General features: G+C 30.1%; 1 protein-coding gene across 2 annotated transcripts; it reads right to left on the bottom strand.

The window, feature by feature from the left end:
* Nucleotides 1-6111: 6111 nt before the first annotated feature.
* Nucleotides 6112-12123, bottom strand: LOC111037447 (polypeptide N-acetylgalactosaminyltransferase 5). 2 transcript variants are annotated; one of them, XM_022320025.1, is made up of 9 exons: nt 11083-12123; nt 10802-11009; nt 10613-10723; nt 10370-10547; nt 9405-9585; nt 7979-8118; nt 7820-7918; nt 7622-7756; nt 6112-7522 (listed from the first exon to the last, which is right to left on the bottom strand). In XM_022320025.1, exons 1-9 carry the CDS (start codon nt 11723-11725, stop codon nt 7370-7372), a joined length of 1848 nt encoding a protein of 615 aa, XP_022175717.1. In that variant the 5' UTR covers nt 11726-12123; the 3' UTR covers nt 6112-7369. The 2 variants fall into 2 exon arrangements, with proteins under 2 accessions (XP_022175717.1, XP_022175716.1); XM_022320024.1 differs by lacking the exon at nt 9405-9585 and adding an exon at nt 9982-10162 and having other exon boundaries at nt 11083-12120.
* Nucleotides 12124-12528: the final 405 nt, after the last annotated feature.

Here is a 12528-nt window from a genome sequence, read left to right as displayed (position 1 = left end):
TTATTTTCAGAAATACTCTATACTATCCTGTGTCAAAGAGAGCGAAGTGAGAAAAGTTATCTAATCTCGGCTTTTTATGTAGGAGATATTTAATTGATGTAATAAAAGTAAAATATCTGAATATGTACCTGTATAATATACAATGGGTATATCAATCAATGTGTCCTATAGAACTAATTAACAATTATAAATATTCATAATGTGTATAATATATTATACATTTATACACATATGTTGTGACAAAGTGTGTTTGTGGTTGAACCATTGAAGTTATAATTTATAATTTTCATTGTGGTGAAGAAGTGCAGACATTATAACTTTTGTTGTACAATGTAGATATCTACATAATATTGTAAAGCAAATAATATGCATTCCCATCCCCACTTTGGTGACGCACAGGACCATTGGCCGGCAGTCGCGGATTCCAACTATATATCTCCTAACTATACTGTAGGAATAAATAGACAGGTATTTAACGAGATTTTTGTATGATTTTCATTTAACTAATGAAATAATAAATAATTGTGATATTTGTATTTAATCAGTTTAATTATTATTAAAATTATGTATACACTTTTGTGCGAGAAGAAAATTAATGCTAAATGCTTACGTGTTAAGGATAATGTAAATGCTGAAGGATGAAATTTTGAAAACCGAGAGAAGAAATAAAGGATTCAAATTATTTCTGACAGTGTATATTCACTTACAATTTTATCTGTTTATCCTAACGAAATTTAACTGGAAGTAGGTTATCTGTAAAATAATAAAAATAATATACAAAAAATCATCAGTCAACCCTTCTTTTTATATGGAGATTTAAAGTTGCAACTGAATTTATTTTAATCGTCTGTGGGTGTTATAATTTGTGATTTATTATTTTTAACTTAATAATTAAATGTAAAAGGCGCAAGTACTAAAGATAAACATTTAAAAAAAGTTATACTTTTGTCACAGCAGAATGCCTCATTAATTTCAAAAAAATGTAATCAAATTTGAAATGTCCACAAGGATTATAATACTTCACAATAATAAACGTAAATACGTTTTTTGTTGCTGGGGTTCCAATGTCATCGAATGGCAGCTAGGGATGTGTTGTAATTTTTAATAATTGTAAAAATCATTGACCGCCATGTTCAAAAAAACGGTTCTGTGCGGGTATCATTTAGAATTTAAGATTTTATATTGTTTTTAAATTATTGGTCTGCACACGTCTAGAGAAATTAATAAAATTGTTAACTTGGTTATGGCTACAGGTAATAGGGCATAATATAGGTATAATATATTCTTATCGTTAAATACATATGTCATAATATATAGCTACCTATATAGACGCTACGTTCAACGCATTAAACTTATCAGCTGTCTCGATCTGTAATGACGGAAAACTATGTATATATCCAACACTAATATACTAAGTAGAAAATGTATACATATATATATATATATATATAGTAATAATAATAAAATATTATACACTATTTATTTGTCTATATTAAATTTCTAGTCCGTTGGGTCGTCAGCGCTCACCCACCCGTCCAACCCACTTTGTCATCGGGGCCCCGACGACGCCTGTTTTCATTACCTATTATATATATATATTTATATGGGGTCACGCGTACCTACATTAGGAAGTATACAGGGCGATTATTTTAACTGTTAACACTTATTACTTCAAAAAGTATTAACAATTTTGAAATTATTTTTTATATTCCTGAGTATAATATTGTTTTTAGAGAATTTTGATTTAAAAATTTAATTTTAGACGACTAGAATTTACAAGTTAAAAGTATTTACAGTTTAGACTAGCATAGTAGTAAACTGACAGTACCTAATAGTAAAATGTAAAACCGGCCAAGTGCGAGTCGAACTCGCACACGAAGGGTTCGTAGTGTTCGTACCATTATCTATAAGAACGGCAACAAAATCATGTCTGTTGTATGGGAGCCCCACTTAAATATTTATTTTATTTTATTATTAGTATTTGTTGTTGTAGTGGCAATAGAAATACGTCATCTGTAGAAATTTGAACCGTCGAAGTATCACGGTTCATGAGAATTATGAGATACAGCCAGGCGACAGACGGACAAACAGGTCCTTTGGGTACGGAACCCTAAAAACTTTAAAAAAATAATACGATAAAAACAAAAATGTATTGTTTTTCATTACTAAAATTCATGTAAGAAAAATATTTTCAAAAACGTTAGTATTTTGTGATATAAATAAGTGTTTTCCTTTAAAATAATCAGTTTGTGTACGGTATTACAGTAATTAAATAATAATAATAAATACGCCCACTAAACATAAACCGTCATTCGACCTACAGTTGATTCTCATAATATCAAAACGTATAACAATATCAATATTGAATTTTATTATGTCAATTTTGACGAGAGAAAAGGCCATAGTTTGATTTTGTTAAAGTACCATTTCTTTTGAAATGTTGACTTTAACATTCCACGATAAGAACAAAATGCTCACTATTTCCTTTGACAAAAATAATGTCAAAACGAATTTATTCCAAATCACATAAAAACCACACTATTTCCCCGATGCAGTTGCCTGTTATCAATTTTAAATTTAAATCATCAAAATATTTGAGACGACATTCACTGTTTTCAAAAGTTTTTATAAAAAGTTAGAAATACCTACCTATATTATTTCCATATGCGTAAACAATTTACTAAGCTTAGTAATGTATTTAAAATAAAATAAAAATAAATAACTATTGAATCACCCCTAAACTGATGAAATTCTAATGATTTTGTTCCCTACACTAATATTTAGTTCACATTTCAACATTTTCGTCAAAAGTATGCGTTACACGTATAGTATACTGTACAGTATGCTGTATACATTAATAGGTTTTTAAGTAAATCTTATTTCTGAAAAATAGTGAAAAATGGAGAGATGAAATTTGATTTTGTAGCTCCTCCCTCATATAATAGTATAATATTCTGATTTTCGTACCCTATAGCAGTTAATTTATTATTTCACACTTTGATAGAGTCTTATGATTTTTGATATTTATAGAAAATTTCGAGTTTTCAGTACCATATTATTATTAAGTGGGTATCGAGAGATGTTAAGTGACAGTCAAGGCTATTTTATAGGCAAGGCGGTATAATTGTATTCGAACCTTTTAACGTCATTATCTATAAATACTCGTAATTAATCTATACAGTAAAATGATAATAATTTTTATAACTGCACTCGTTATATATAGGTAGCCAATCCAAGTTTGAAGTTTATTTTATATTACTTAAAATCGTATTATTGCAGTGTATATTATTATTAAGTAGGTACACCGCACGCACACATTTGTAACAAATTATTAACAATACCTACAACTTCGCGGCCTCAATTTATTAATTATTTAATATAGAAATACCTGCCCTAAAATATATTAACTCGTAATTACAGTGACGTGGATTTAATATACTCATACTCATAATAAAGTTATGATGTAAATAAAATGTGACCGTTTGGCCACATTTTTAAAAAAAGAGTTCGGGCCATGGCCCGACGTTAGCATGGACTTCTGCGCCCACTTTCTCGGTATACACCGCAGGTATGACGATATATAAATTTCATAGTTGTAATCTAAACCTTTACCGTGGGCCGGGTAGGGGATTAAAGTTTGTCGTCGCCAGGACGTATTCGAAGAGAAACTCGAAAAACAATATCGGTTCTACCAGTGGGACAGTGGGTGTATATAGGACTATAGGAGCATATACGTGGTGTAATATAGCGTACGAAAATCATCCGTCCTGCTGCTAGCCCTGCCAATGACGCAAGTGCGGTGACTACACCAGATTATATATTATATAATATATGTACATATTTAAGTTATATGGTATATATGATAATATGATATTGCAATAGGTGTAACTGTGTAAGTACTAAGCATTATTATGCTACATTGTAATTTATTATGTACCTACCTAGTAACAGAGTTGCACCAAAGATGTCGGTCATTTACTATTCGGTAGAAACAAAATAGTAAATACATATACTTATCAATACTTAATTAAATTAATAAAATAGTCAAATAGTCAATATAGTCCCTCAACAGTCAGGTGAATCGTTAAATTATGTTCTCTGGTTTGTTTATTCTTTTAATGTACACTTTATAAATATTAACATGAATTATTATACATCATAAATTGGACGGTAAAATTCATAAAACGGTAATCTCCGAGGGGGATGTTTTGAGGGGTTGCTATGGCCTCCTTCACGATCCTGTCAAATGTCAGACACTGCAGTTGTACGGAAACTCGTACTTTTACCCAATCGAAATTAAGCTTAACACGGCGTGTCGAGTAGACAATTTAATGTCATGGTATAAATGTTTTAAAATAATGTATCACATATTTATATTAGGTATATCAATAATGCGAGTCACCTAGTCTTTCGTAATCGGTACAAGTCGGTAATTAAATAATAATATGATTATATGACGTGGCGATGGTATCTCAAACTATTATAATATGCAGGCACATATACGAAGGGGAATTTATGTGCCTATCTCCCTCCACTCACCATGAAATATTAAGAAAATGTATTGATATGTTTTTGTACAGTACCAAACTTGGCACGTGGTTTTGCCTTTAATAAAAGATCAATAAAATGCTTCCGTGTTATCACCAGAATAGTATTAAAAAATAATTATTGTTCACGGCACTTATATTTTAATCACGTATAATAAACACTTACTTTATTGTTTTTACGAAAAAATACGAACGTGTGTCATCAATTTTATTATCCACTACCAATCTATGAGTACATATATTTTTTACTACTAAGATTTTCCCCTCCAATATTGATGATGGCCGAATCTGAGGTATTTTTTTTTATACTTTAGACCAGTAGGAGGACAACCATGCTAACTGTTCGTCGTTAAGTAGACAGTAGTTGCTCATTTTTGCTACCTCCCGTCTTCCCTATCTTTATAAGTACAATGCTTGTACATTTTATGTTCAACACTAAAACATAATTTTAAAATCATAAGGTTTCTAGATTTTGTTTAGTTATTACTTATTATGAGGAAAAGGAAATATCTAACTATTAAAGAAATAGTAAACTATATTATTTTAAATACAAAATTTAATTTTAGACGAACAAATTTTATCACATTTAACAAAAAAAAAATTTAAATACTGATGATTTAGCTACCTACTTAATACAACTAATTATTGATAATAATATAAAGTTGCACCGATGGCTCTGATGCGATTTGATTTACTTCTGGTGTACAAAATATAATCTAATATAAATAATAAACAACACATACAAATAATATTAAAATATTCATAAACGAAAAAAAGGCATATAAAAAAAATAATACACAACATATTTTGACTTTGTCTGTATAATATCTGATTGCACATAATGTTAATGGTTGGTAAAATAAAGTAATATTATCACATTTCAAAATGTGGACACATATTGTATGAACAAATATGTAAATGGTAAAAATAAAATAATAATAATAATCAAAAAATAAACATATTGCTTTGGTCGACATCTCTTGGTATGTTTGTCACATTAATTAAATAATAATATTTTTATTGTATCAATAACAATTGTCAATATTGTATACTGATTTAAACGAGTATCTTTCAATCATAGAAGACAAATAATACACATACACATGTCACACTTACACATTTATAATGACCAAGAGATGCCAAACAAATATATATAAATATATATGTATAAAAAAAACATTGAACATAAAAATAAAACATAATATGACTGGGAAGATTAACTAACTGCATAATATACATAATAAATCTATCAAAATCTTAAAACAAGGTCATAATATATAATAATTATATTATTATTTATAATAAACCGTAAAAAATATTTCAATTTACTCCATTACTAAGTAATTTCTGATCACTACTAAGTAATAGTTATTTCATTCATCAAAATTCTCATAAAATAGAAGTTTTAGTAGATTTTTTTTCAATAAAAATGTTTTACTTTCTTTGTCTATATTTTTGATTAATTTTTTTTTAAAAATATATTTAAACAGAAATTAACAGTGCATTTGAAATAAGTGATTTAGAGTTGAATCATTTTTGTTTTAAAAATTGTTGTATTAACATTATACAAACATTCAAAATTCATCATTTGATATGGTAATTCCATGACACAAATATTGAATTAGTACAAAAATAAATGCTTATTAGGTAAATTAAGATTAAAGATATATATTTATACCAAAAAAAAGGAGAGATAAGACATTTACTTAGACAGGATTTTTGTTAAAATTAAAATTAAAATGTTTAGCATAAATTCAAACTATTATTTACCGATCTTCTAACCCCCATACATATTTTTAAGAACTAAAAATGGAATTTCATTATTGCTTAAAAAGAAATATATATTATTACCTAAAAAACAAATGAGAAATTGATATTTCATAATAAAAAAGTTGTTCCTTATTTCATTAGACACATAATAAAATAACTAGATCAGTCATCAGTTTTAAATTTACAATGAAGCTCACATATCCTATATGCAGGTATATATATTATATATATAGTATATACACACCCTTTTGAAAGGTGAATCATGAACAATTTAATTCATTTGAATTAAAAGTATGGATAAAACAAGTGGAAATCGCAAGTATTCACTATATATAGTATAAACTAACAACAACTTATTTTTGTATTGTTAGTGTCTATGTTACCACATGATAATGAACATAATATACCGTACAATATTAACAGCATTTTAGTGTACCAAACTTAATATATTATATTCACAACTCCATATGGGATATAATTTTGAGCATTAATGACTATATTGAATAAAAAGAAGAAAAAACTACCTAGTTATAGTACAAAAACGAATGGAACACTTGAATTTGTTTGTATAAAAAAGAAAAGCGGATGTAAATATCAGATACATAACATATTATGTATTTCAATTCTAAACCACAAGGTAATTTTTTTAATAAGAGGGAAAAATTATTTTATAATTTTTTTATTATACAAAATATAATATAATAATAATTATAACTTATATCATAATATATAAATATCACAAGTGTTTTCACTGAATCCTTTTATTGTGTTAAAAATATTAGTGCGGTATTGTAAAGAGTGTAATATTTTGGGCAAGGATAAATAGTCACCAAGTAGAAATTCTTAAGAATCTATCATAAGTATTTTTGAACTGTCATGGAAGTTATTTCTAATTTGTTCGGTAATATAAAAGATTTTTTTTATTTTATTATTTAAGTAGATTTTTTTGTTCATAAGAACTTATAAGTAAATATTTTGATCCCCAAAATGTATATATGCATATATAAACAAATAACACTTGATTAAAGTAAAGAGTAAAAAATTAGATTACGTTATCTTGAGCTAGCTTGCCAGTGAAAGTTACTCTTCATTGTCCATTGTTGGCTACGTGAACCATCACATTCATTTAATATGGCAGCATACTGATCAGCAGACATTGAATGCTCTAGACATTGATCTGTAGTTTTATGTTTTATTGTCATTTCCTGAAAAGTAAATAATTGATTAGCCGAATAATATATTATAACTGCAAATTATTCTAATAATTCTGCATATCAATAATCAGGAATATTTAACAAATTTACCTTTGAATCATAAACCCATGCCTGATTGCCCTCAAGACCGTGGCATCTGATTAGACTAACTGGTCCAACAATGTTGGAAGCATCTAAACAATTATCATCAGACATAATTTGTGACCGTTTAGTATATGCAAAAACCTGTTAACATATTTAAAGATTAACATAAAACATTTGAAACATAAAATAAACTTATTGAATTACTTGATTGCCACCAAGACCATGACAATAACTCATGCCAACTTTTTCACCGCTTTTCCGTGACATTGTATCTAGGCACTGTTGGGAGTCAACATTTTTAATCTGAACAAACAAAAAAGTCATTATTAAACATTGATCTAGGGTTAGTTTTGTTTTACTGACTTCTCCTAGATAATAGTAATCAAGTGGCATTTGAGATTCAGGATAAATGTTTTCCAAGTACCAACGGAAAGACTTGCATTTTAACTTTTCTCTTAAAGCCAAACGTTCAGAAACATCTCCAACTTCAACGTTAGACGCACCTTATTATTAAAAAAATTAAATTAATACACACTTTTAATTTAATAGTTATCATTTATTATTCGTAAATAATTAAAACTATTATATAAAAAATTATGCTGATAACAATAATTGTTTGCCCATAATGCTATTTTTAACAAACAACGTGATCAATAGATATCATGCAAGTAAATAAAACTATAATCCACAAGGCCAAGTTTATAAAGTGTACAACATGCAAACTAGTTTTATTTAATATAATTTAATTTACCAAATTTAGGAAAATTAGTTCCCCAAAAATATCAGCATTTGGACAATTAGCCCCGTCATAATTGTATACATGGACAATTGAGCAGGACAGACAATTCACTTTTCTGGGACATTGAATTTTTTTTTTTTTTTTTTATTGTAATTATGATATGGTATATTTTTTTTTTCAATGGCTAGTATTAAGACAATTCATTATTATTACCAATACACATGAGCATATAGATCAGTGACAACTATTAATCATTTAAAATATACAGTTCACCAACAGTTTCAATAATCGGAATAATCAGCAATAAATGACATTACCAAGGGAAATATTGATTGAGATAATAAATTATGGAGAGTAGTCAGTGTAGAATCTACTACTAAAAAATGTAGATCATGGTATATTTTAAAACAGTTTCTTAAAAAAAGTTAGTCTGTTATAATTTATAGCCAATCTAAATGTGTATCCTAATTCATCTTATTTATAAATGCTCCTCAACTGATAAACTGTTTTTGTAAGTGACACTTTGTGATATGATAGTATACATTTGTTAAATGTATTATGCTGCAAAACAAAATACTCAATAAAATGAATAGGCCTGGAGACCAATTGTCCTGGTATAAAATTATGACAAGAGCCAATTGTTCACATACTACGTTTTACTGCGAGAATCAACAGTCCGTTTACCTAATTTACCATATAAATTATAATGTAGTGTTAAACTATGAAATCAATGAGTCAACTATAAAAACTGCTGAAATTACAAAAATATGCCAACATCTTTAATCATGCATGATAATTTTAAATTCATAAATAAATTATTGGTTGGATATCTATTATTTAAATAAATATTCAATGAAGAATACGTAAAAAAAATAGTGATTAAAAAATAATCAAAAACAATATTGTGTATCAAGTTATGAAAAATAAAAAGATAAACATTCATAACTACGTGGTGTGCAAGGGTGTAGAGAAAAATATCACACTGTCACAATAATAAGTATAAGTGTTTGTGTGCTTGAAATGTTGTCAATCACATAGGAGAAGGGGTACCTGGGTTTATGGCGTAGTAAAAATGTTTCCACTCATCCATCCAGACCTCGGCGAGGCGGGCATTGTTGTGGTTGACTATATGTGATGTGCCACCGGGAAAAGTGTAAGGTGTGGATTTGCGAAAAACATGACCAACATGTGAGCATGGCGATATTTCCAGTGTGCCGCCACACATCCAAATCTATGAGTAATCATTTCAATATAGATAATATTGAAAGAAAACTCTTGGTTCATGTTGTATATGAATAAAGATGTATGTATTTAGACACACAAACACAAACACAATATATCCATTTCCTACCCCTCTGTATCAATTGTGGCACACATCAATCAATACGTACAAGTGAGGACTGCACAGATTCATACAAAATGCATGGAGGACTGTGTAAACCTTAATTCTTATCATTTTTATATTTTGTATTAAACATTATAATATACTTAACTTAAATATTATAATACGGGAACAATAATATTTAAACCAGCAAAGCAACATTAATTTGGTTAGATAGTTGTTTCATGTTAGTAAATTTTAGAAAAGCGGAACTAATTTTCACAGGCCACATATATTATCCTATACCTGGATTCATTGCATAATAGAAATCTCGCCATTCGTCCATCCAAACCTCAGCTACACGAGCTGCATTGTGCAACACGATTTTCGATACGCCTCCCGGAAATGAGTATGGTGACTTGTCACGAAATACGTGACCTACGTGCGAACATGGTATTATTTCCAGTGTGCCGCCACATTGCCACACCTAGAAATATCCACATCAACTACTTTTCCCCCATAACTAAATTTCTTAAAAAGAATATTTAATTTCTGTACTAAACCCAATTTTTAATTCAAGTATCTGTATAGAAATTATTCATATTTTATTTGACATTTTACTGATTAACCAGAATGAAATTAAATTTAAATATATGATTTATTTCACTTAAGGATTGTGGTACACAATACTTACTCTGAATGACATTTCAAGATTCTCACCACCCCATATATCCATTCCTTCATCGTATGAGCCTAATTCATAAAAATAATCTTTGTCTATAGAAAATAGTCCACCAGCCATCGTGGGAGTTCTTAATGGTGCTGTGCGATCTTGGTTTCGGCGAGTCATTTCTCTTTGAGGAACTCTGTACCTAAAATGAATATCAAAAATATTGAGTTAAACAAATTACATATTCAAATTTATTGAAATACATACCACCTAAAATTCAGCTTCCAATTGAATCCACCCCATGTCATATCAGATGCAGTAACATATTCGAATGTGTCATCTGATATTACATCAATTACTGGACACACTACAGTTTTCCTAATAATAAAAATATTTCATTAACATTTTTAATGAAATATAATACAAACAAATTTATAAGTAGGTAATTAAACATACCGATTTAGTACAATTCTAGCTAAAAGTGGTTCAAGCCAACCATCAGCACATTCACAATGTGCATCCAAAAATGTTATCACTTGGCCTGTAACATGTTTAGCTCCAAGTAATCGAGCTCTTATAAGACCAGAACGTTTTTCTGTCCTTAGCACTTTAGTTTCTACAGGAAGAGTGGCAACATAGTCTTCCAATTTTTTTCCCAAAAAATCTGAAATGACAAAATAAAATATACAGAGATGGCAGTCTTATTTTCAAGCATACATTTGGGCAACTGAACTTACCTCTTTCACTTGCATCATCTACCAACAAAATTTCTTTCAAGAGGGATCGTGGTGATCGGTTAATGACACTCCACACAGTCCTCAAAAGAGTGGACCACGCTTCATTGTGAAACACGATTACTATTGAAGTGGTGGGCATCAAAGTAGGATATTGTTTGCTTTTACATTCTCCTTGTCTTATGTCTTGTAAAGATCGATTCAGTGAGATCATATCGCTAGCTATTATGTTAAACTGGTTCTCTTTGAATTTTTGTTTCATGATAGCTTCTTGTTCAGGTTTCATAGTGACACCGCGTCCTCCTTCGCCATGTTTACCACGCTTTTCACGTACAGGAGGCATCGGCTTCCAGCGCATCAACATGTGACTAGGATAAGTGGAATCGTCGCTGCGGTCACCACCGTGCCTGAAACGGTCAAGCATGTTGTCCTGCACAGGTCCCCATCCCATGCGTGGTGCTGCGGAGGCTGCGAACAGCTCATTGACACCGTCATCGGAATTGACAACAGAGGTGCTCTTCACCTTGCAGTTGGGACCTATGCAATCAGTGTAGTACATGAGTACCATGATGTCAATGAAGATCCACAACAGCGACGTGGCAATGATTATCTTGCAAGTATGCAGACGGAACTTGCTGCGAAACATGATGGCGAAACGAGTTGTCGAAGGGAGTAAGGGAGCAAAAACTTTCCTGGTCTACCTGCGCACGAACAACACTATCATAACAGCTCTAGATCGTCCTGGCCAGTGTCCGGAGGTGACGGTTGAACGCGACGGCAGAGTACTGCCAATGACATGTATATGAGTATACGCGCGACGGACGGCCACGGATGCCTAATGCGATACGTAAGTACTAAGCTGCAGTTACTGCCGGTTTAGAATGGCATCAAAGTATAAAATTTGTTTCGAACGATCACCAATGTCGTGGTTCGTTTCACGATTCACTGGAATGACTGAATTTATTACTTTTCTATGGTAATAACTGTTGGTGTAATATAGTAGTAGACGCAGACGGGAACACATCACCAAAATCACTATCACTGGTTTTGAAATATTATTATTATTATTATTGTGTACAAAACATAGGTTTTATAGGTTAGGTCCGTATCACAGAGTAACATAGAGTACGGCTAGCCAGGACGTTTATAGATAATATTATTATTTTTTATAAGGTATATACAGTTTATACACAGAATAGATGAAATAGATTTCGTCTATTCTGTGGTATATAAAAGGTCCATCTTAAATCGTGGTTCGATCATACTTCTACGCATTAATGCATAATACTGGTCTATTGTTCTATTCTGTGATATCACCAAAGAACAAACATATCACGGTCTTTATACAATATTATCTATGGGTATCAGTATTGAACACGGTGGCACCATAGATAATATAAATTGTATACATACAAGACCGTGATATAGACCAATATTATGCACTGAAGT

This window comes from Myzus persicae, unplaced genomic scaffold, assembly GCF_001856785.1.
Source record: "Myzus persicae strain clone G006 unplaced genomic scaffold, MPER_G0061.0, whole genome shotgun sequence".
In the NCBI taxonomy this organism is placed as follows: Eukaryota; Metazoa; Arthropoda; class Insecta; order Hemiptera; family Aphididae; genus Myzus; species Myzus persicae.
The sequence above is the reverse complement of the archived record's forward strand: the minus strand, read 5'-3'. Positions and strand labels throughout refer to the sequence as shown.